The sequence below is a fragment of the Epinephelus moara genome, chromosome 16, assembly GCF_006386435.1.
Source record: "Epinephelus moara isolate mb chromosome 16, YSFRI_EMoa_1.0, whole genome shotgun sequence".
NCBI classification, from domain to species: domain Eukaryota; kingdom Metazoa; phylum Chordata; class Actinopteri; order Perciformes; family Serranidae; genus Epinephelus; species Epinephelus moara.
In genome coordinates, this window is record NC_065521.1 from 3,584,654 (window position 1) to 3,610,137 (window position 25,484).

At 40.9% G+C, this 25,484-nt stretch overlaps 1 protein-coding gene across 3 annotated transcripts in view; it reads right to left on the reverse strand.

Annotated features, from left to right (window-relative positions):
- The window catches only part of ccdc22 (coiled-coil domain containing 22), a 91,686-nt gene extending 79,618 nt beyond the window's left edge, over positions 1-12,068 (reverse strand). For 2 of the 3 annotated variants that reach the window (XM_050064633.1, XM_050064631.1), the window contains exons 1-2: positions 11,616-12,067; positions 11,147-11,324 (exon numbers count right to left, since the gene is read on the reverse strand). In XM_050064633.1, coding sequence (XP_049920590.1) covers positions 11,147-11,324; positions 11,616-11,665 — 228 coding nt within the window. In that variant the 5' untranslated portion in view covers positions 11,666-12,067. Of the gene's footprint in view, positions 1-11,146; positions 11,325-11,615 lie in introns of all 3 variants that reach the window. The other variant, XM_050064632.1, reaches the window with a different exon arrangement.
- Between the last annotated feature and the right edge of the window lie 13,416 nt (positions 12,069-25,484).

Sequence of the window (25,484 nt, forward strand, 5' to 3'; positions counted from 1 at the left end):
TGACGTCACGTGTAGCGCACATCCACGGCTGCCCAATGAGCTGGATGCACTTCTCGGCAGGGATCCAAAACTCTGCATAACACCGGCACGGCAATAGAGGTAAGGGGGCAGTAATGAAAAATTCAGTGGCACCGAAATGAAGCACCGAAATCTGCGTTGCTTTCCGGTCTGGTTACTACCGTTTACGTCTGCACTGGTGCCGTCATGGTACCGGGTATCGGTACCCATCCCTACCGAGGGCCTCGGTCCCTCCTCCCTCTGCATCTGTCAATCAATCAATCAATCAATCAATCAATCAATCAATCAATCAATCACACATGCAAAAATGGAGAAGAAACGGAAAGGAGGAGCGGAGAAGTTGAGAGACAAAAAAGGCAGGCACTACAGGCAGATGCTGCCAAGTGTCAAAAGTTGACACATTTATTTTCTGCTGCTGCATCTCAGGAAGGACCTTCAGCATCCGCAGCAGCACCTGCTGCTCTCGCGTCGCCGTCTGCAGGAGGAGGACAACGTGCCCGGGAGGGGGATGCTAGTCAGGTGAGGCAGCTGTAAGCTAATGTGATAACATTATATGGCTAGCTTGTTAACTTTTAGCACAACGCATGTAGGCTAGTTTGGCTGTCAAAACGTCATTATTGTGTAACGTTACTAAAGCCAGACAGCGTTCAGTGGCATTAGCCAACATCAACATGGCTAAGTAACTAATAAAATAGCCGAACATCTGATCAAACATTATCTCTTGTGTATTTCCCTTAAGCTGGTGAGCTAAATGCTGCTCTGCTGTATATTACTTTGCTAATTCATCAACATTAAAATGAATGTCAGTTTTATTCTTTTTGTGTGGGTATTGTTGGATAATATAGAATTTGAGACAGTCTACATGCACTGTGAAGGGGAAATGTGTATTAATATGTTGTTCTTAAAGTATATTATTTGCAGTTTATAAAACTTAAGCTGTACTTATTCAGTAGGCACCATAGGTGATATGATATGTTTATTATGTTATGATCATTATTAGTGTGACTTACATGTTCACCAGTCTTCACACTATTAAGCGACTATTGCAGACTAATTATTTTAACTAACATTAAAAATATTACATATTTGTTCTAATCAAGGCCTCAGGTTAAATGATGTGTCATTATCCCTTCAATAATGTTTACATGTATATTTTTTTGTCTCCCACATATATGTGAACATATTTGTTCCACCACCATCATCCACCGCCATCATCCACCACCAGCATCCATCGCTATCATCCACCGCCATCATCCACCACCAACATCCACCGCCATCATCCGCCGACATCATCCGCCGCCAGCACTCGCCGCCCCGGCGCCTGAGTGGGCCAGTCAGTTACTAAATTCCCGGGCCTCTTTTTTGCCCCAGTCCGCCCCTGAGTGTATCAAAGGCACTGTGAATGGCTTAACAGCTGACAACCTAGGAGCCCATGGCCTGGCAGGTTTTGTAGAAAGCTTTTCTGGTGAATACATCTGTAGATTCTGCACAGCCAAGAAATCAGAAATCCAGTCATTGGCTGCTGGTATTTCTGAATGTAGAACGCAGGAACTTCACAAAGCCCATTTGAAGTGTGCACTGGAAACAGCAAGTACGTGTTGTGGAGTTAAACGGGATCGTGTTTAGAGTAAGAATCTCACCCATTTTCATGTCACTGCAGGCTACCCTCCAGATGTAGCACATGATCTACTGGAGGGCATAATACCTGTGAAGCTTGCTCATTGTTTTCTCTTTTGATCTCTAAAAAGTATTTCACCTTAGAAAAACTTAACAATTAGATCCAAACAAAGTACAAATGGGGAGATAAAACCAATCGGCCTCACGCAATACCACAGACTTTCTCAGCAAAAAAAAAAAAAATTGGTGGAAATGCACACGAAAATTGGTCTCTGCTTAGATTGTTGCCTCTGATTATTGGTCCACTTGTTCCAGAGGATGAACCTATATGGCATGTTGTTTTGGATGTCAAGGACATAGTGGAGCTTGTCATAGTCCCCGTACACTGTGATGAGTCAATTGCATATCTTGAGTGTAAAATCAGTGAACATCGTCAGAGATACCAAGAGCTTTTTCCAAACAACCATCTTCTCCCTAAACATCATTATTTGGAGCACTACCCTGTTTTGATTTGCCTCTTTGGGCCTCTTGTCCATAAATGGACAATGAAATTTGAGGTGAAACACAGTTTCTTTGAACAGATTGCTCGCCATACCAACTGTTTAAGGACAGTTTATTTTTCTGTCAACCAAGTACAGCTCTGCTTGGCACAATGTGTGTACAATCAAAGCCTGTACACTACCTTGTTACCTGTATTTTCATTTTGTATCATTTAAATTAGTTTAAAAGGTAAATTTAATGTTTTTGAGCCTCAGCCACACAACAAGTTAATGGGCACTGGTGTTTTGAACTAGTTGACACATTGGCTTACTGGCTCAAATATTTGGTCAGTTACAAATCAACAAATCAATTGTAATTATTGTGAGGGCCTCTGTATTTTTTCTAATTGTGGTTTTCTTATTTTATTATTTAGATCTACACAATGGCCCAGCCCATAAGACTGAGGGTTATCCTTGGTGAAGATGATGCCAGGAAGCTAATTCTGCCAGCAGGGATACCAGACTCCATAGAGGAATTGTGCCAGACAATAAAGACAAGTTTTGGATTGCTACAAGATTTTCGGCTTCAGTATCAAGACGCTGATTTTGGAAATGAGTTTGTAAATCTGTCTGTGACCTCTGAAATAAATGACAAAGCAACTATAAAGGTTGTATACTCATCTACTCCAAACGATGCTGAAATGACACTTCAACCTCTAGCAGTCCAAGGCCCAACAGATTCCTTATCAATCTCCTCAATTGACACAGATGACACAGAGCCAGTTTCACCTTCAGGTTCATCGCCATCCACAAGGCAGTCGGTTTGGCCAAGTGTCTTCACAATCCCTAGTTTCAGCTATGAGGCTGAACTGCAACTTGAAATGGCAAATGCCGAGTGCAGTGCTAGTGGAACTCATTTGAGCCCCTCACCAAAACTGAAATCCCTCATTCTGGAACGACTAGCAGAAGAAATTATTAAATTCAAAGCGTACCCAACTGACCTTGATCTGAATGATGTTGCAGAAGCCCTTGTGAAAAACCATCCATGTCTGAGGGAACAGGGATCCTTCAATGGCTGTTACGGGTGGAAGATTAGCCTCAAGTATAAAATGGCCAACTTCAGGACCAAACTAATAGGCCTTGGATGTAACGAGGTGACCATAAATTCACTAAAGAACAAGGCCCAAGACAAAGCAGCCTTGAATGTGAAAAAGCCCAGAAGTCAATTACTGTCCGCAGCATCCACCAGAGGAAACCACTGACACTCTGGAAGACGAGAGAATTGCGCTGCTTTCAGAGATTAAGAAGAGAACCAATGGCCATATAGTGACACTGAAAATGGAGACTCTCATATAGAAGGCAAGAACTTCTTCAAGGACAGCCCTTGGTTGCAGATTTCAAAAGCAGATGGCCAGCTCTGTTCTCTCAGAAAGAGGTGCATGTCCTATATTTGCTCAGGTTTTTTGTATGCCCCAAGTGTGTGCACAAACAAGTACAGGAAGATAATGACAAATCAAATAGTGTTGACCTGTTGTTTCTCTCCTTTTGAGTGGCAAGCGCATTGTGTTTTTGTTTTTTTCAGATCGATAAGTTCATAAGAGTTCATGCACATATCGACTGTACCTCTGCTTTCTACGTTCTTTGCTGAGCTCGACCGATGCTCTCCACGCATGATGGAGATCTTTCGAAGCAAAGGTGGGGTGGCTGGAAGAAAATTGAGAGATCTCATGGTGGCCATGGTGGTATTAAAATGGGTTTGTAAAACTATTTACCTCTTCAGTAGATGAGTTGCCAGACAATTGAATTTCCCTTTGGGGATCAATAAAGTGATTCTTATTCTTAAAAAACATTTTTATGCCCGTCATGATAATTGCATGAGCATAAATCTCTATGTATGTATGTAAACAAAAATGACAAAATTTCGCTACCAACACTGGAGTTATTTTTTGAAAATGCTGCCTAAAATGCATAATATTGTCAAAATTTAATTTAATTTTTTAATTTAATACATACAAGACGAGCATGCATCCTCAAGTCCTATCTACTTGAACGAAGACCACGAGAAACTTTTGAAGGAATATATGGTGAGTTACATACACTAGGTGTGACAAAGTAGCTGTAGGCCAGTTGGATAAAGCACATATTTACATGCTTGATCTGTTAACCCTTGTATCCCATTAAAAAAAAGTTACGTTCTTCCTATTAAGGGACAAAAGTGTCCTCTTCAAAAACACCCTAAAAATATTATATGCTTATATTTTTTTCCCACTTTTTTTTTCATAAATCTTTAAAGAGGCAACAGATAGGATTCAGTTTTTTTTTTAGCTTGGCGCCACCTAGCGTCAGCAGTGTTGCTCGCACTGTCGCAAGGACCAAATTGATGGTGGGATCAGAGATAATCAATAAAATATAGGCTGTAAAGCCACCAGTATACCTCTATGTATATGTAGAATGAGAAGGTGTGTGGACACTCTACTAAATAAATGAGTAAAGAGACCGAGCAACAATTATTAGATTTATCTGAAGAAAAAACAAATAGCAATGCAAATAATTATACCAGAATGCACAGAACCAGTACAAACAACTTGCAGTAAATTATACTAATATGTGCAGTATCAGTACAAACAATAGTAGACACGTAAAGGGATAAAGTATAGTGAGCCTGTGACTGTTGAAAAATAACTCCCAACAGGGGAACGGAATCCCGCCGTGCAGCAGAGTTATTTTTCAACTGTCACCGGCTCACTATACATTGTCTTGCTTAGAACATGGCTTACTACTAAAACATTCAAATGTTACAACTGGCATCAATATTATTAAATTGCTGGCAGAGTGTATTTACAGAGGAGAGGCATTCACCACACAAACGGGAGCGGCAGAGAGAATTTTACTCCACTTCTCCCAGTTGGAGATGCTGGGTGCCCAGTAGCTGCGAAGGCTGCCCTCACATTCGTGGCCAGTGACCGGCGTAACTTAGCTCGGCGATGTCCGTCGATAGCTGCCTCCGTGAGAAGAGAACAGAAGGAAGGGAAGGGGGTATCACTGTCCGAGGGCTGCCGTAGAATGGCAACAAGGATGCCAGCCGACCAACACTCTCTACCCGGTCCCTGGTTGCAGCGATTTGCGATGCTGGCCAGCTAGGAATGAACTAGCAGCCAGTACAGTACAGTCCTCTCTCGTCTAGCTAACATTTAGCTGTGTTACTTACTGATCCATTAGAAAGAAAGCTAGTTGGACATCAGTTTTGAAGTCTCTTTGGTCACGGAGCTCCCTCCATCTCTTGAACGCCTGACTGAGGTTTACTCTTGTTTTTCCTCTTCTTTTATCACTCTCCTTTTTGCTCTTCTTTCTTCCTCAGACAGAGGAGCTCCTTTTCTTTTGCTAGGCCGTTTTTCACTTGTCTCCAAACATTGTCTGTCTGCCATTGTGCTTGTGACTCAACTATCTCATGCCCAACTCCTCATAAGGACCAGCTCCAGTCCCTGATTGGCTGACCGATACATGACGTGTTTCCTGCTGTAAAGCAGATTGCTTTCCGCGAAATTTCGCCCCCGGTGGCAGAAGCTTTTTACAAAGATTGCAAAGCCACTAAGTAACCTATGTAAAAGGTGATAGTCTGATTTTACCATGGCCACTACCCTGTGCAACCCAAATTATTTTCATAATGATATATTTAGGAAAAAATGCTGTCTGTTGCCTCTTTAAACAACTTCAGTCCTGATCATAACTACCAAATATTCAATTAATTTCAGAATTTTAACCCCTTAAATGCCAGGGTCTAAGATGCCCCCCCCCAAAAATCCACTTTGCATTGGATATATTGAAAATATTTAAATTGTACAAAAAATGCGATGCCATCTTAGACCCTGGCATTTAAGGGGTTAAAATTCTGAAATTAATTGAATATTTGGTAGTTATGATCAGGACTGAAGTTGATTAAAATATTTTATGGGAAAAAAGTGGAAAAAAACATGTAACATATGATAGGGCATTTTTGAAGAGGACAATTTTGTCCCTTAATAGGAAGAGTATCAGTATTTTTGCTACACTGTGTAGGAAAGTGGAATATAGGATTTGTCTTTGAAATTCCAAAATAAGTCAAAAAATACTCACCTTTGCCAAATATCATGGCTAAAAACATAATCACTGCAAAGTTATCAAGAAAATAAAACTTGTAAAAGGACACTTTTGTCCCTAATAGGGTACAAGGGTTTTCTTCATCTGTTATTTCTGCAAGGTTGAAAACTAGAGACAGTATTTGCTAAACCTATGTTTTAAAAGTCCAAAATCCAAAAACAGCCAAGCAGGTGTCATAAATAATTCATGCACACTAATAACAATCAAAATGAACTGAACACAGCATTAAGATAAAATAAGCCTTCATCTATCGCCAGTGGGGAAATTCAGGAACATATTGTTGACATTTTAACATGATCCTTTTGATCATATTGTCAATGGTTTGGTAACGTAATGAGTCTGCTAACACCCTAACCAATACCTTTGGTTACTGTAGCAGCGGTTGCAGCAGGTGTGTGTATGTATGTGTGTTTTAGCAGCAGACTAGCAGCCGTTTGTGTATTGAAGTGCCTACAAAATACTTTAATTTCTTCATAAAATTGTCTCTTGCCACACTTTGTCTAGACTGATCGAATGTCATATTTTACTCCACAGAACACAGACACTGAGGTCAACACTTCCATGGAGCAAACTGTGATGGGAGTGTATGTCATTCTGAAGGAGGGTGCAGAGCCTGGAGATGCCCCAGAGGACATCGGTGTGCTGATCTAAGGAGTGGAGGAGTAGTTATTTGGACTGATCTACTGTCTGAACCTAAGCTACCCACCAGAGCTCAAATGCACCTTTGAAGTCCTGCAGAAGATACTTCTAGACCTGGATGGACAGAGGTTGTCATCCAAGGCACAGTTCCTCAAAAACAAGCTTATGGAGTGAATAAGCTTGAAGAAGACTGATAAGCATGGCATTTGTCCACATCCCTGCCAATGCAGATTTTTGTTTTGTTTTGGTTTGGTTTGGTTTTTGTTTTGAAGGTTCAAAATGGACACACGCACAGTGGACTCAGACCAAGATTGTTGTCTCATATGTTGAAGTCCCCTACATTTGTGGGTGGAGAAGAGAACTGTTTTTGAACACACATCTACACTAATTTTACTACATGGACAGTTGTAGCTGGAACAGTTGTATTCATACTGTTTTTCAAAAATTGTTTGAGTGGACCTGTTATACTCGCACACAAAAATACAATGAATACTTGAAGTTTAATTGAATTATGGGTTATGGGAAGTTATGGGCTCCTTTAAAGTACAGTATGTGTATTCACAAAGATTTTCTGACATTTCTTTTACAGTTATTGTTCACTGTTTCATTTTCTTTTTTAAACTGTGCACATGTGTCGACTGTAATATTTCAGTGTTTAAAACAATGATAACATGCTTATTACCTTGATGTCAATTTTATGTTTAAGAAGTTGAGTTGTTGCACTTAAAATTTTAAAACTTGAAATGTCACCAGTCATGCACAAATCCTGAAAGATTGTTTTAACCTTCGTGTTGTCCTCCCGGGTCTATCTGTTTTGACTGTCTCCTTCTTTCCTCCTTTATTTCCTTCCTCCTCCTTTCTTTCCTGCCTCCCTTCTTTCCGTCTGTCCCTGTTTCTTTCCTTCCTCCATCCTTCCTTCTTTCCCTCTGTCCCTCTTTCCTCCTTCCTCTCTTCTTTCTTTCCTTCCTTTTTCCCCTCCTTCCCTCTTCCCCCTCCTTCCTTCCTCCTTTCCTTCCTCCTTTCCTTCCTCCCTTCCTTCTTTTCTCCGTCCTTTCTTCCTCTTCCTTTCTCCCACCCTCCCTCCTTTCCTTCCTTCCTTCTTCCCCTCCGTCCTTCCCTCGTCTTCCTTCCTTGACCCGAGGACAACAGGAGCACTAAGGTTGTGTTCTGTATATCGATTATTTTGTTGGTAAAACATTCTACATGTACTTGTTACAAAGGTTGAGAAAAATGCTGATTGTTAAAAACCTTAAAGACTGTCTGTAAACACCATTTTCTTGAAGCTGCTAGGACTTCGAAGTGAATACAGCATTCCAAAATGCATGACATGGTAAATATTTGACACAAACAAAAGGTGAAAATTGGTTTAATTGATGTATTGAGTGGTAGAAGGATTTAAGAGTTTTACTGTCACTGGCATATGGAGATGCATGAAAAAGACAGATAATTATGGTAAAAATCTGGTGTAATTTCAGGTCTGCTGGAGGTCAGTGTCTACATTTGTGTAATCTGCCACATTGTTTTATGAACATGTTTTTCTGCATTGCTGTTGGTAGTTCTATGTTACAGCCAAATGCTGAATAAAATGTTAAATGTTTTTGCATGTTTTATGTATGTTATAGGACCTTTGGCAATTTAATTAAGCATGATTATGATAATAAAAACATTAATTAAAACAACAAGATTGACATTAGTATAACACACAAAACCTATATTAGTTCATTCAACAAGATTGATATTAGTGTAACAGACAAAACCTATACTAGTTCATTCAACAAGACTGAATGTTGTTGCACTTAAGTATTTGGTCATTGTCAACTGAACATAAATTAATTTGACTAGACTAAGTAGCTACAAACATTTTAATTCAATAAAAAGGCAAATAAATTGAATGTAAATATTTACATGACTTTACACTGACAAATCTAAGTGGTGTTCAAGTAACACACTCAAGATAGGCTGATATTACTTGATTTGTTTAGATGGAATATAGGTGGCATGATGAAATTATGTTCATCCAATGAATTATTTTTTTGAGTGTTTTTTCCCGCAATTTCATCACATAAAATTGCATAAATATCCTGCATATTCCATTGCATTTTTTAAGAAAACGTGCCGCATAATCAAGGATTTTTGCCCGCAACAATCACAAAAAAAAAATTCCGCATTTTTCTGGAAGGACTGCATAACTGACCACAAACCACTCATTCCACTAATGAAATCCCTTGACCTTGATAACACACCAGTCCGCTGCCAGAGACTCCTCATGCGGCTGATGAGGTTCAACCTGGAGGCTGACTACGCTCCGGGGAAAACACTTGTTGTGGCGGACATGCTGCCCAGGAGCCCGCAGCAGGAAGCGGAGCACTGCAGAGAAAGCCACACAGATGTTGAGTGTTACGTTGCTGCTGTTATGAGCAGCATCACAGATGAAAATGGATGGCATCCGAGCAGAGACAGCCACTGATGAACAACTCCAAGAGGTAATCAGGTACATTAAGAATGGCTGGCCTGAACACATAACACACACACAGCGCTGTGTGAGAGAGTATTTTCCTGTGAGAAATGAACTATCTGTGCATGATGGGTTGGTACTCAGAGGGAGCAGGATAGCGATACCTGGTTCCATGAGGTCAGAAATGCTAGAACGAATACATGATGGTCATCAAGGACTTAACAAATGCAGAATGAGAGCGAACACTTCAGTGTGGTGGCCTGGCATCGCTTCACAAATCACACACAAAGTGGAGAACTGCATGTACTGTCGGGAGCATAGGAGAGCACAGAACAAGGAGCCTCTCCTGTCAACACCTCTCCCAGACAGGCCATGGAAGAAAATTGGCATAGATCTATGTGAATATGACAAAGAGAACTTTCTTGTCATAGCAGACTACTACTCTGGAGTAGTAGTTACCTACTTACCTACCTACCAGATACCTACTTGTTGTGGTTGGCATGTGGGGTATCCACACGCCAACCACAACAAGTGCACAGGTAACTTTAAAGCTGAAAGCTACATTTGCCCGGTATGGAATACCGGAAGAGGTTGTCAGTGATAATGGGCCGCAGTTCAGCAGTGATGCTTTCAGAGACTTTGCCTGTGAGATGGACTTTAAGCATGTGTCCTCTAGCCCCCACAACACACAGGGCAATGGACATGCTGAATGTGCAGTGCAAACAGCCAAAAGAATACTGAGACAAAAAGATCCTCTACTGGCCCTTATGATTTACAGATCCTCACCACACAGCAGCACTGGTGTCAGTCTGGCTGAACTGTTAATGGGCAGGAAAATCAGGACGACTTTACCTACCCTGGCTAAAAACCTCCAACCAGAATGGCCGAACCGACAGCACATCAGAGCAAAGGATGCTGTGGACAGGCCTACCACTACAACAAGCGACATGGTGTGAAACAGCTCATACCACTACAGCCTGGAGACCCTGTTCTCACTAGGCTGGACAATCAAAAGACTTGGTCTACACCCGCAACAGTGGCTGGTGAGAGCACAACTGAGAGATCATACCTCATCGAGACAGAGCAAGGAGCCCTGTACAGGCGAAACCGTCACCATCTCCAAGCACTGCCTGTTGTAGGGTCCCCTGTCAACACCACCACAAACACAAATACACCAGATACTCAGGCAAGCCCAGACTATAGCTCTCCTGGACCGAAGGAGACCCCTGATGGACTGTCTCAAACTAGGTCTGGTAGAGTTGTTAAACCTGTTCAGAGACTTGATCTATGAAGGACATTATGTTCAAGCTGTTTAAATAAACAAACAATATACAAAAGAGGTTTAACTGTTCAGTAAATTAAGTTAATTATTATCTGTTTGTTAAATGAATAACAAATAACTTTGTGGGTTTTTTGGAAAAAAGAGGAGTTTTGTAAGAATACAAAATAATATATGGTTGTTTTGAAGGGAAATACTATACAAAGTTATTTGATGATAAGACACTCAATGGTTGGTGAATAACTGTTTGTAGACCACAATGAGAAGCTGTTATTAGTTACAATTAATGATCTATGTTTCTAAGCATCAGCATGGATGCTGTTTAAAAGGGGGAGATGTCATAGAATATGTTTTACGACATGCGTTGCGACAGTTACGGCAGTTTTTGATAGGTGCATGTTTGAACGGCAGTTCATGGGTGTTAAGAGAGCATCGTGTCAATAAAGTGTCAACGTGCTGAAACTACAAGAACTCTCTTTATTTTAAAATAAACCAACAAGTTTATTACAAGAGGTGTCTTACCTGGCAGGCCTGTGCCAGGCTCATGCCCACCCTGAAGCGGGCAGACATGCCTGGAGGCAGGGAGGTGGGCAGCGCGCTGCCCAGGCCCGGATCGATCACCCGGATACATCTGACCACCGCCTCCACTATGAGCTCACTGCTGAACTGTCTGACACTGTCAGTCTCCTCGCTCACGTCTCTGTGGGTCATACATTCAACATAACGGTACTGCTAGTTACACAGCGAGTTGAATCTGTTCTCAATCCAAGCTCACAACCTTTAGCCTCAAATAACCTACATACGTGTTTGGTCATGTGATGCGCTGACTTCGCTTAGTTGACTAATGATTGAATGCTTTCTATGTGACAGCAGGCTGCTAACCACCAAACTGAACATTAGTCAGCTAACATGTAATTTCAGCAGCCCGTGGTTAAGCTGCCACTACACACAATTGCAAACGGAAAATGAAGAAAACGCTGATGAAACTTACGTGCCGACTTGTTTGAGGGCGTGAATCAAAATTTTGTCAACTTCCTCCATCGCTTAAGCTCCTCTGTAACGTTAACGTTAGATATACCAGCTAACAGACAGGGATGCGGCAGATCATCCGATGCTAACAGGGTTATTTATTAACATTAAGTTAGCTAACATTGGAATGGGTTTCCCGCGGAGGAATGGAGGCTACAGAACTCGCTTAGCTTCCATCTCCTGCCAGCTAATTTAGGAACTAGCTACTGTTTAATTAGCACGGCTGCCACTCCTCATTCTCCTGATAGAATCCATTGTAATTCTCCGCTGTATTTGAAGCGGCTTGCTACAGTTGAGCTGTCAATACAATGAAATATTATTTAGCATTCCTTCCGAACTGAACCTGACCGGGGATACGTGCTACAAACGCAACAAATCTGGCATCTGAGTGTCTTGTTCAGTGTCGAACTGAAGTAATAAGGGGATAGTGGAGCGGCATTCTGGGAGGTGGAGTTTCAGCTCGACTTACTGTCTCCGAGAACAAATGGGAATCGAGCAATCCAGAAATACACTTCCCAGCATGCTCCGAAATAGGCTATCCCATGACCGGAAAGCTGCTGGGTTCAGGTCAAAGACTGATGAACCGCTACTGCTGGCAGGCTCAAAACATAGACATATATACATAGACGCCGCATCGACTGCCTGAGCGTGTCCTCGCCGGCCGCCATCTTGGATGGGTCTCGCTTCGCCTCCACAGTGCATTCACTTCTATTGAGGAAGGAGCTGTATGCACAAGTACAATAGAATAACTCACTGAATTTTCAACTGATTTTCACGAGGTTTGGTTTGTTACAAACGGCACACATGGAGTTATGATACAGGATGCGTTCGTACATTAAAAATGCGGGATTTCATGCTTTAATACTTTCTGCAGATAGCAACAGCATGTTATTTAGGTCACAACACAGTTATTTTATTCACCTCAACCCCAGAGTGGGATATATAGATATAGATATAGATATAGATAGATATCCTGAGGTTTCTACCGTTTTTTTTCCTCATTAAAGGAGGTGTGAGGGTCCAAAGGACAGAGGGATGTTGTATGCTGTAAAGCCCTGTGAGGCAAATTGTGATTTGTGATATTGGGCTTTATAAATAAAATTGAATTGATTGATATACACACATATATATATAGGCTATACTGTACTGTATAAACACAATATACACAATACAAAACATAGTATAGCATATTAATAAATGTATTAATATATTTTAATAAAGAAAAAGCTTGATTGTTGATTGAGTTTATTTCTCACACACACTCTTTTACCCACAGCCATCAGACTTAATAATTCTTTGTTAAATAGATGATCTTACAGACTTCTTTGAAATTTTCTTTTTGGGGATTAATAAAGTTCTTCTTATTCTTATTACACTGACTGCTGTGATCCCTCAAAAGTAGTAAAAACCATTTTCAGTATTTACATAAACACTGAAATGAATTTTGGTATTGGTATTATAACTATGAAAATGGGACTGTGGTCAAGATAATTTGAAAAAAGATACAGAAGGATGAGCAGCAGGGGATATTTGCAGCACAGCTGGTGGAAAAGTGAATATGTGCACAAAGGTGTGCTATACATAATATGCTATACTATGTTTTGTATTGTGTATATTGTGTTTATACAGTAGCCTATATAAATACTGTGTATATATATATATATATATATATATATATACACACACACACACATATATATATATATATATATATATCCCACTCTGTGTTATGACCTAAATAACATGCTGTTGCTATCTGCAGAAAGTATTAAAGCATGAAATCCCATTTCTAATGTACGAAAGCATCCTGTATCATAACTACATGTGTGCCGTTTGTAACAAACCAAACCGCGTGAAAATCAGTTGAAAATTCAGTGAGTTATTCAATTTTACTTGTGCATACAGCTCCTTCCTCAATAGAAGTGAATGCACTGTGGAGGCGAAGCGAGACCCATCCAAGATGGCGGGCGGCGAGGACGTCGGCTCTGATAGGCAGCGGCAGTCAATGCGGCGTCTATATATATATGTCTATGGGCTCAAAATAGGAAATTTAAAACTTAATTACTGAGACACAATCAAGCTTTTTGGAAGGGAGATCAATAACAATATTAGACTTGCATTTGATTTATTTGATTACAGCCATATGATTCAAGAAAGAGTTTGTTGTTTATAAGGCATTTGATTCTGTTGAACATACTTTCATACTTCAAACTTTGCATCGCTGGATCTGTAGAGAGATTTATAGACTTAATTTGAATGCTTTGTAATGGAGTAAATAGGTCTAGGACTTGAGATTTGAGATTAAGAGCGGGATTCGTCAAGGATGTAGTAGTTCACCGTTTTTGTTTCTAATGGTTGCAGAGATGTTATCTATTTTTATCGAAAGCAGTAATATTTTAGGGTTAGATGTGATGGGAGGTAAATAATAATAAGTCAATTGGCTGATGATACAACTGTATTTTCAGAAAACGAAAATCACCTTCCCTTAGCTTTACAGTCAGTTAACCATTTCTCAAAAGCCTTAGGCCTGCAACTGAATTTAGATAAATGTGAAATATTAAAGTTATGTGACTATCGCTCACAGCCATTAGGCTATATAACATAGAGATTAAAAGGTAGGAGAAATATCTGGGCATTGTGATTTCTAAGGATAAAACAAACACAGACAATTTTGATTATGAATGAAAGTTGCTACCAGTTAAACTTTCTGCTTTCCATCAACAGCTCCTTCTCAATTGGCAATTAATATATAAACATAATTTCACACCATATAACACTCCAGTTTGGAACAACAGATACATATTGCTCAGTAGAAAATCTGTGTTTTTAGAGGAATGGAGTTCCAAAGGGATTTGGGCTGTTGCTCATTTCCATGAGAATGGAAATGTGATACAGCATGAGAAGTTTGAGAAAGCCATATCACTCTGTCTGAGTTCAGTAGGTAAAGAAGAAATTCTGTACTCTGAAGTCTCTCCTGGGCTTTGCATCGAAGGCCTTGACCTCTGTGACAATATATGTAATAACAAAATCATTAACAACCTTTTTATTAAAGGTGTGTTTTCCTTACACTCTAAGAAGGAATAATATTTCTAAAGGAATTTGATGTTGAAGAGGTTAAGAAAATAAAGAAAAGATATATTTCATGTCCACTTCCTCCTAAGGAAAAAGAGGTAAACGTCAAAATCTTAAATGAGATTTATATAACAATCAGTTCTTATGATTGAGATTTAATTTTGATGCAAAGAACTGTACATTTTGTGACAAGGAAATTGAATGGTTGGAACATATGTTTTTCTTTTGTGAACCAGTGCAGTCCTTCTGGAGTGAGATGCAGTGTTGGCTACAGTCTAAGGATACTAAGTTGTCACCCTTGACATTGAGGATGATCAGATTTGGTGTTTGCATTGAAACAAGGATGTGGAGCTTGTTCTCACTATTGTCTTATTGCTGGGGAAGTTTTCCTTCATAAATGTAGATACTTTAAGACTAAACCCTGTTTGATTCATTGGAAGAACGAGTTAAAACTCTATGGTAAGTCACTGAAACTTATTAAAGAGAAGAGAGCTCATAAATTATTTTTCATTACTAGATTAAGTTAATTTGAGATAGCCCTGTTTTTGTGTTATTTATATGTATTTTATGTTTTGTTATTTTCTTTTATTGTTTTTTATTGTTTATTTATTCGATTTCTGTCATTTTGTATGTGGTATTTCTTTGCTCAACCTGAGGCAGAAGATACTTGAGGTACACAACGTGAATTTTCACGTTGTGTATCCCTTGTTCATTTGTATCTACTAAGCTCAATAATTAATAAAGACAAAGAAAAAAAAAATCTGCGGTTAAAGGGAAATTTCAGTTTATTTCAACCTGTCTCCTATCGTCCTAAATTTGTTTCAAGTGACTAGTGACACAAAAATAATAGTTAGCATGTTAGCCGTTAGCCTACATACAGCCGAGGCGCATAGTAGCGTCAGACCTGTTAAAACGTAAGTGAACGGGCAACCTTCAAGTGCAAAGTTAGTCCACTAAACAAGCTTTTTTTCCACAAAGACCGCCTCATATTGTTAAGATAAATGTCAGAGAACATATAGAAAACGACATGTAAACGCGTTGTCTTACCTTACCGGTGTGGTGCCAGGTTTGTTTACCATTTAGCTCTGCTTTCCAAAGCGCGGCCGAAATATCGCGAGAACAAGCAGCGATCTCATACCGTGCCTGAAGTCTCGCAAGAACAAGCAGCAACAGCTGGAAGGCAGAACCGGACAGTAGCCTGAAAAGTTCATTCATTTATTTTATGAAAGATTTATAGAATAATGGCTGACTTTTTGCCAGACTTCGACTTTGTGGAGGATTTGATTTTGCAGAGTTTGATGGCCACCCTTATTTATTTGAGCCAGAATACACTGACGAAGAGCTTCGTGAAATTGAAGAACGGAGGAGGAGAGAGAGAGAGAGGCGCGGCAGTAGCTCAGTCCATAGGGACTTGGGTTGGGAACCGGAGGGTCGCCCGTTCAAGTCCCCGTCCGGACCAAAATATGGAGCATGGACTGGTAGCTGGAGAGGTGCCAGTTCACCTCCTGGGCACTGCCGAGGTGCCCCTGAGCAAGGCACCGAACCCCCCAACCGCTCGGAGCGCCTGTCATGGGCAGCCCACTCTGACATCTCTCCACTTAGTGCATGTATAGGTCCAGTTTGTGCATGTGTGTGTTCGGACCTGTGTGTAATTGACAAACAGAGTGAAAAATTGAATTTCCCCTCGGGGATTAATAAAGTATATAAAAAAAAAAAAAATAAAAATAAAAAAAAACAGGTAGAGGACGAGAGAGGAGGAATGGCTGCTGCAAGGCTGCGTAGCTCTGGAGATTGGTGGTGTACCTGTGAATGCTGTGCCCCAATGCCCACAGAAGAGGAATGCCTCTGTTGCAAGGAATGGGACCGGTTGCAGCCTTATTTTCAAGGTCTGGATGTGACAGAGGACGAGACACCTCCACCTGGAGTAGTATGTAGCTGGGCTTTATCTAGAGCTCGCGAGATATATCTCGAAATTGCCCTTTAAGTCGGACAGTTTCCCAGCAGTTTCCAGCAGCCTTCGGTCTGTACAGGACATCACAGAAATACTTACATCCTGTCAGATCTGATGCTGTAAAAATTATTAAAATGTTATCAGATTCTTATATTAGTTTTTCCTCAGTCTCCAATTGTTTTAATTATTACAGAGTAACCTGTTAAAATGCTTTACAGGCAATCTGTAATATGTGTTCATGGTTCAACCTCGATTTCACATAAATTCTCATGAACATCAGTATGAGTTTGCTGCTGCAGAGCAGACCTGTCCCCTCAACTACATACGCTAAATAAATTGTGTTGACTATAAGGTTTATGTTTTCAGGAGAAAGAAATACAAGGCAACAGCTTTCATTACAGGGCTTCACATCTGTACAGATTTTAAGAATCCTCACATCTCACTGCCCACAAGTCTTCGTGTATATACAACAGACTATATATAGTTACTGATGAATGTATTTAGTCTGACTATTAGACATCACTATCAGTCACACACACGTATTCTGTTAACAGAACAAATAAAACCAAACTCTCTCCCATTCAACAAAAATGAAGAGTTTATATTAAACGTCATATTGTTGAGTCAACATCTAAACCAATCAGCTGTTAGATCAGGTGATCCAGGTGTTTGCCATCATGCCCTGGGTCTTGCAGGCGGTGGAGACAGTGGAGACTGTAAACACTGGAATTTCTCAATTGTGGGATCAATAAAGGTGTGTCTTATCTTATCTTCATCTGTGCTGTAGAGCTCAGTTGAATTGAACCAGAAACCCTCTTGCGGTGAGGCAGCAATGCAAACCACTGCACCCCTGTGCTGTCTACCTTACTGAGTAGGGCTGTAGTCAACCAAAGAAAATCTTGGTCGACTGAAGTCGTACATAATCTTCAACTAATTGATTAGTCGTGGGGGGAAAAAAAATCTGCACGTTATTTTTACTTCTGCGGTGGTGTGTCTGTGTCACTCTGCAGTTACACCTCCAAAACGATAGTCGGCGGTGGAGGACTCTGTTAAGTGCTGTAAGGTTTAGTTGATTTCCTCTGTTCATACGAAGCCAGGATAAATCCCGAAGTATAAATCCCTAAAGGATATATCACACACAAGACTTAAAATGCTATTTTAGTGGAGGCTTTACTGTCTTCACAATTTATTGTTTCTTATCTGTGAAATACAAGTAAATACAAGCTTCATTTCCACTGAGGGAAGTGGTGTCAGAAACTGACAGGAGATCTGTGTCACCGCGACGCTGAGCGTTAAGGTGGGCGAGCTCAACGTTGTGTTAACAAACACCCCCATTTTCACAGGTAACTTAGCCTGTCCCTCCCACCGCAGGAAATAATGGATTAATCCTGGAAAGCTATTGATGTAGCATTTTTCTCCTTATGAAAGTAACACGGCGATTATTCAACCAGTGAGAATTTGGACGAGAGCATATTGACCAAATAATCGACCAGTAAACCAGGAGACTACAGCCCTATTACTGAGTAATGTTTATTATAACCTATAGAGGCCAGCTGTTGTAGGTAATTACTGAAATTGCCACTTTTTTGTTAAATACATCATATAGCAACAGCAGAAATCAAACTTTGTTTTAGTTAATGGTTACTAGCAATCTCACCACAGCTAATGTTACTGCGATAACAAGCCCTACCCCATGTCCTGCTGCTGCAGGGGTGTGCCTGGTAAGCTGCCTTTATCCTTAAATCAACATCAAAGTTGTTGTAAAAATGTAGAAAGTCAGGTAGTGTGAACAGCCTGTTAAGCACTGCAGTTATTAAATTCGGAGTACGATTTTCTGTTTAACCATAACCATAACCCTAACTCTTTGGTTGTTTACTGTATGTCCTCAGCTGGGAAGTGCTTAGAACTTTAAGGGACCACTGAGACAAAATGATATTGTTGTCCATAGATTAGTGATAATTTATTATCCACTGCCTCCCCCTTTGTATGATGTTAGTCAAACTGGTATGAATGTCTCTGACTAGATATTTAAGTAGATATTTGAGACTGAATTCATCTGAAACTCTCTCCAATGTGACTGTGGTTGGACGATTTTAAAGCTGTCACTCATAGTTTTTCCGTTGTGTAGATCCCAATATCAGGATCGTCGACCTTGGCAGAAAGAAGACCAAGGTAGATGAGCTCCCTTTGTGTGGACACATGGTGTCTGATGAATATGAGCAGCTGATGAGGAGTCAAGAAGCCATGACCAAACATATACGTAGATGTACAAGTGACTTAATCAAGTCAAGTCAAGTCAAGTCAAGTCAAATCAAGTCAAGTGAACTTTATTTTGCAGTTAGGGAACTTCATTTGTGGTTGGGCTTACATACACATGTATCCCTGCACACAACAGCACACATACATAAAAAAAAACCTTAGAACTTAGAACCTGTAGGGGAAATACCTTTTTGAGAATATTTGCACTCGTAATAAAGTTTGGGGCACCACCCTCCTAATGAGGGAAGCGACTAATCAGATTAATAACTCCGTAAACCAATTATTTATTCGTCAGCACACTTATCAATAATGAATCAATCTCTGGCTATAATATCTGGGTTATGAATTCTCCATACACTGATCTTAATTTCTGCTCAAAATAAATATCCACAGACAAAGACTTGGCGATAAATGAAAATGTATTTAAGCTAAATGGGTAACAACTGAATAAATGAATGAGGATAATATGAAATAACACAAAATCAACAGTATGTATAAATGGATTAAACAAGAAGTAACACTCGTGTGAGTTATTTTTACTGGACAAAAAGGACCTGGATCCGGAAAGATACAATGGTATACAAGTTTATGGATCTGTCACATATCCATAATGTTTACGGAGAGAATGCGGGGAGATCTGATCCGTCACAGATAATCACAGTGATATTGTCTGGATTTTATATTTGTAACATATCCCTGAGAATACCAGATTCATATATCACAAAGATCACAGATCTGGTAAAATGGCATCAATGGATTTTCAGACAATTGCATATACTACAAGCTGATCTCTTCAATCTGTGTACCAGCTTGTTTACATTTTGTGCGGTTATAACATTATGAGTTGCTACAGGCTATCCCAAGATCCAGTGGTGTATAATTTTCTTGATGTAAAACATATCATACCACATCCGGTGATATACAATTGTCTTGATCTGTCACATATCTATCAAAGAGCTAATGATATACGAATGTCTTGACCTGTCACATATCTATCAAAGATCCGGTGATAATAATTATCTTGATCTGTCACATATTTATCAAAGATCCGGTGATAATAATTATCTTGATCTGTCACATATCTATCAAAGATCCGGTGATAATAATTATCTTGGATCTGTCACATATTTATCAAAGATCCGGTGATGTCTTTGCACCCGATTTGACTGTTATCAACCCAACCTGTTCTTCCCTGAAGCCGCTGGAGGCGGCTGGCAGCCACGCATTGAAACAACATTCATGTCAGCAGCCATGTGTGCCTTGGATAAATATACACATGTGGCATACCCACAGAAAGCTCAGAAACTCTACTACAAGCTCATACAAACCATTTGTATGACCATCAAACACAGTTAAAACACCAAGCAATCAAACAATGGGGGGCGAAAACACAGCAACAGCATACAGGGATGACCCCAAAAAGACATTGACCAGCGCGGCAGCCGGTGTCATGGAAGCACAGATACAACAAGTCCTCGGGAGCAGAGGCTCCACAGATTCCAACAGTACCATTTTTATCCCTCTACAACCAGCAGCCAAATAAGACAAAAAAACACTCGCCTTTGAAAAACACAACCAGAAATGTTGTCTTACCTTTGTTGATACAGAGCAGAAACATTATCCACAGAGAAAAAAACACTAAAACCGAAGCACTACATCTCCCAGCATACTTTGGGAACACACCTGTTGGTTTGGCCCGGGTTTGGCCAGGGTTCAAGGGCTTTGATTGGAGGAAGGCGGTTGTCCGTCGCGTAGTGTCACACATGTTTCTCGTCTCTAGTTGTGTGATTGACATAAAAGCGGAAGCGGTCACCAGAACTTGATTCTATTGGCTCTGACGGTTCCATAGAGGTGTAAATCATCCGAATTGACCAATGGAGAGTGGGGGACCAGGGGTTAGTCCGACGTCCCATAGGTCCGAATACCCATAACTCCGACTACCCGCTAATCCGACCATGCAGGTCTATGGCGAGTTTTATCGTTTTAGTTCCATAATGTTGACTGCCCATTAATCCGACCGTTTTAATGCCATTATTCCGACCGTTGGATTTCATGCCCAGTTGTCCGACCGCCCGTTATTCCGACCACAGCACTTCATCACAAAGCAGTCTGTGCATTTCTCCCTCCACCCTGGAGAGTGGAGATATAGCCCGGTGTAACGGAACGCTACGAAGCTACACTGTAAGAAAAGTCCGTAAAAATACAGCACAATGTACCGTGTTACCATGAAGGAATTTTCTGTAATGATTTTTTACAGGTGTTTCTTCCGTATTTTCAAGCCCGCATTGCATTATGGGAACAAGGACTTCCGCTTGGCACAGAAAGTGGAAAGGGTAGCGGCCATTACCACTTGGGTTGGACTGCTCTGTGAAAGGATTTCGGGATTGGAGTAACCTTTGTCACACGTCTGTGGTAAAAACAAACAAACAAACGAATCTAACTTTACATCGTCTAGTCCCCGGTGAAGCAGATAGTGGTCCCATCATGTTGCTAATCGGCGGAGCTAACGTTAGCGTTAGCTGATAATTCGCCAATAAGCTAACGTTACCGCCGTTTAGCGACATGGCGGGCTACTACTAAATTAAGAATAGTATGAGACGAATGTGGACTTGTTAAGGGACTCCAGTGCTTATTTTACAGTGTCGTGGACGCCAGGCAGAGGTAACGTTAGGCTATCAGTGCTAATCAGTCAGTTTCAGCCTCAGTGATGTGGTGTTGTTGACTTTGAGTAGCTGTGGTTGCCTCTATACTAAATGCATTGCTGGTGTGTATAGATCAGTTTAATGCCCTCAACAATGGCGGTGGTGCTGACACGATAGTATCCGTGTGCAGTGTTGCCAACTTAGTGACTTTGTCGCTATATTTAGTGACTTTTCAGACCCCTTTAGCGACTCTTTTTCAAAAAAGCGACTAGCGACAAATCTAGCGACTTTTTCTGATGTTATTGAAGACTTCTGGAGACTCTGTTTGGAAGCCACGTATCATTCTTTTTCTTCTCAACGGGCAGCGGATGCTGCCGTGGGCTCCTCTCTCGCCCCAAATCACTCACAGACGGCCCAGTCCTCCCTCCCAGCAGCAGTCAGAGCAGGAGATGTTAACCCCTCCACGTCCAGACTGCAAGTGAATCGCGCATGCGCGGAACCGCCGCTGGCTGATCCCGACCTGGTTTACAGTCAGGGCGGGATGTAAATGTAAAATTTTCTTTGTCTAATATAAATCACTGAAAGAAGGTTCATTTGTAGTTCTAAACATATTCAGGGTGTTTCTTTACTCAGTTTTTGTCTCTCCCACGACATTATTCCTCTCTCCTACAGCAGCCATTACAATTACATGCATATGGACAATTATGCAAATTAGGTGATGACATCATTTAGCGACTTCTAGCGACTTTTAGGACAGCCAATAGCTACTTTTCTTACTGAGGAGTTGGCAATAGTGTCCGTGTGTTGATTTTGAATTTGAAACGGCTAAGCCAGGTGAGGCTGGTATTGACAGCTGCTGGTCTAGCTCAGTTGGTAGCCCAGTCAGCTCAGGTGTGTGTGTAAGAGGGAACACAAATCTCCAGTCTACTGGGTGGACACGCTATCTTCACCTCGTTGTTATTTTTTTTTCCATACATGTGCTGCTAGAACTAGAATCTAAACAAGATGAATTGAAAGGTGCCTTGAACACCAATCATCTTCAGGAGTCATGCGTTCGAAAACTGATGGCTGAAACGTACTGCATTCAACGTGCAACTATCAACAAAGGAAGCACTGTAAACACAGTGCTGGAAGAGTGGCCCTTCCTTTTTGAAGCTGTTCACCTGTTTGATCACACTTGTACCCTCCTCCGGTTCACACAAAGATGGTAGACGAATTGTCAAGAAAAGGAAAGAGCATCAAAGATTTCCTGGACACCAAAGGAATAATGTTTCAACTAGGTGACGATCCACTGCAGCTGATCTCTGGTATCTCGAAATTCTTCAAGGAAAACCCTGATCACCTTTTCTATCAAAATGAGGTAAGTAAAAATTGACTATTTTCCATTCACTAAAAGATTTTTTTAATGCTCTTTATATGTGGGCTGTTGGCTAGTTTTTGTCCATATGGCACAACAGTGTAAGTATTTGTTTTTCTTCATGACCCATTTTGCACTGCTGGTGCCCTCTGTCTTGCCTTGAAACATTGTTCATGATAGTGTTTATTTGATGTTTTATTTTCCAGCAACAGGACTCAGCTGCTGCTGGACTGAGCATCCCAAGCGCCCCCTGCATCCTTATCATGGGTTTGTAGTTTTTTCAATTCAGTTCAATCAATTTTATTTATAAAGCCCAATATCACAAATCACAATTTGCCTCACAGGGNGTGTGACAATAGTCATATGTGTATAATAACAGTAGAAGTATGACTAATGACTAATGATGGCAGCAGCAGCAGAAGGCATCTGGCAGGACCACGGCAGCAGCACGACCACACACGTCACGCTGTCCAGGCACCGCTGTGATATGAGTTAATCTGAGAGACAGAGGAGCATAAAGGCTCCGGAGAAGAAGCTGAGTTAGTGACATCCAGAATGGCTCCCTGGCGACTGCGTTTATCTCATTATTAGACAGTTACTATACTAGATGTTTATCAGATACTGCTGTTGCAAAATGTAAGGAAATGATTCCTTCGTTGTTAAATTTAACCTCTCTAACTCCCCTCTGACGCCGGCGTCTGCGCTCCCTCCCTCCCTCACGCTCCCTCCCTCCCTCCCGCTCCCTCCCTCCTTTGTTAAATGGTATCTCACAGGCGCACTACGTAATCAAACCATGTGATGTTTGATATCACCGGATTCAGGAAGCTCTCGGCTTCCTGGATCTGGCATCGTTTTTCTTTTATTCCTTATGGATTTCGCACCAGAGCAGCCTAAACACACAAAGTCCAAAATCGCGATGAGTGGTGACAAGTCATGTTATGCCGTTTTTCGAGGGGAAAAGTTAAAGGATTACTCGCGATCTCATAGATCTGCCTAGAAAGTGGGATCACAACTTTCACGTTTCATATGGCTTTATTTGGTGATATTTTATGGTGTTTCTGTGTCATAAACAACATCAGCTATCATAATCACACCTGATTTCAATAAGCTGGCCGAGTGTTGTTTGATCACTGATAGTACTGTTTTGAAGCAGAGTGAGCGCTCTGTCTTTTGGAGCTCCGCCTGGATCTTTTCATGGAAAAAACATTGTAGAATGGTCATACTTTGAGCAATCTTCTTCAAATTTGAAACAAATGTTCATTGACAGTGTGCCTACAGCCCCACAGCATCATTTACCTGCTCAGATGAAGCCACAGACAGTTATTCATCCTGAAAATCATTTTCTTTTTTATTTTAGGCAAAATCTTCAACTTTTTACTAACTTCAGAGGCCCATTACTCTGTCTCTGTATCACCTAGAGTGTTTCTGACACTTTCACAAGAAACTTCAGAGAGGTTGCTTTCTGGCAAGACCTCATGCATGCATGTAGTCAGAGCGGTTCAGAGGCTACAGTCATTTTGATTTGGGTATGTCATTTTAGGCGTTTTCGCTACAAAATGGGGGTGGAGTGCAATTAATACCATGTCCTTCAGTAAAAGAGGTTTCCCATACCCACTTTAAACTCTCCCGAATTGATCATCTTGTTGATAGCGCTGTAGGCGACTCGACTCCGTAGCACCTCTTGAAAAGAAGTTAACAAAGCAAAGAAAGTTCGCTCCTTGGTATAATTCGCAAACCCGTAAGATAAAACAAATACCGCGAAAATTTGAAAGGAATTGGTGATTGACCAAACTGGAAGAATCTCATTTAGTCTGGGCAGACAGTCTCAAAACGTATAAGAGGGGAGACTGCCAGAGCAAACTATTACTCAGCTTTAATAGAAGAAAATAAGAACAACCCCAGGTTTCTTTACAGCACTGTAGCCAGGCTGACTGAGAGTCACAGCTCCATTGAGCCTTGTATTCCTTTAGCCCTTAGAATTTTGTCATTAAAAAAGCTCATAAAATCATTACTGCTAACTATTAGAGGCAAAATTCATGACCTCCTGTCCTCAGATAGTACCTTTCTGCCATCAAACACAGCTGTAAGACCTAATATATATATTTAGATTGCTTCTCCCTGATTTCTCCTCAACAATTGACCGCGTTGATTTCTTCATCTAAATAAGAATAAGAATACTTTATTGTCACCGTTAACATTGTCAGACAATATCACTGTGTCACTCTGTTTAGCAGCTCCTATTTGGCAGTAGCACAAAAAAATAGTGAAAATAAAAATAACACTGTAACAGTATAAAAATAAGGTACTGCACTCAATATTTTAGTGTGGTTCCAGTGTCAGTTTTTGGGTGGGATGGGTGGGTTGATGGCTTTGACAGCCTGGGGGAAGAGGCTGTTAATTAGTCTGGCAGTTCTGGCTTTAAGGGAGCGGTATCTCTTTCCAGATTAACTCATATCGCAGCGGTGCCTGGACAGCGTGATGTGTGTGGTTGTGCTGCTGCCGTGGTCCTGCCAGATGCCTCCTGCTGCTGCTGCCATCATTAGTCATTAG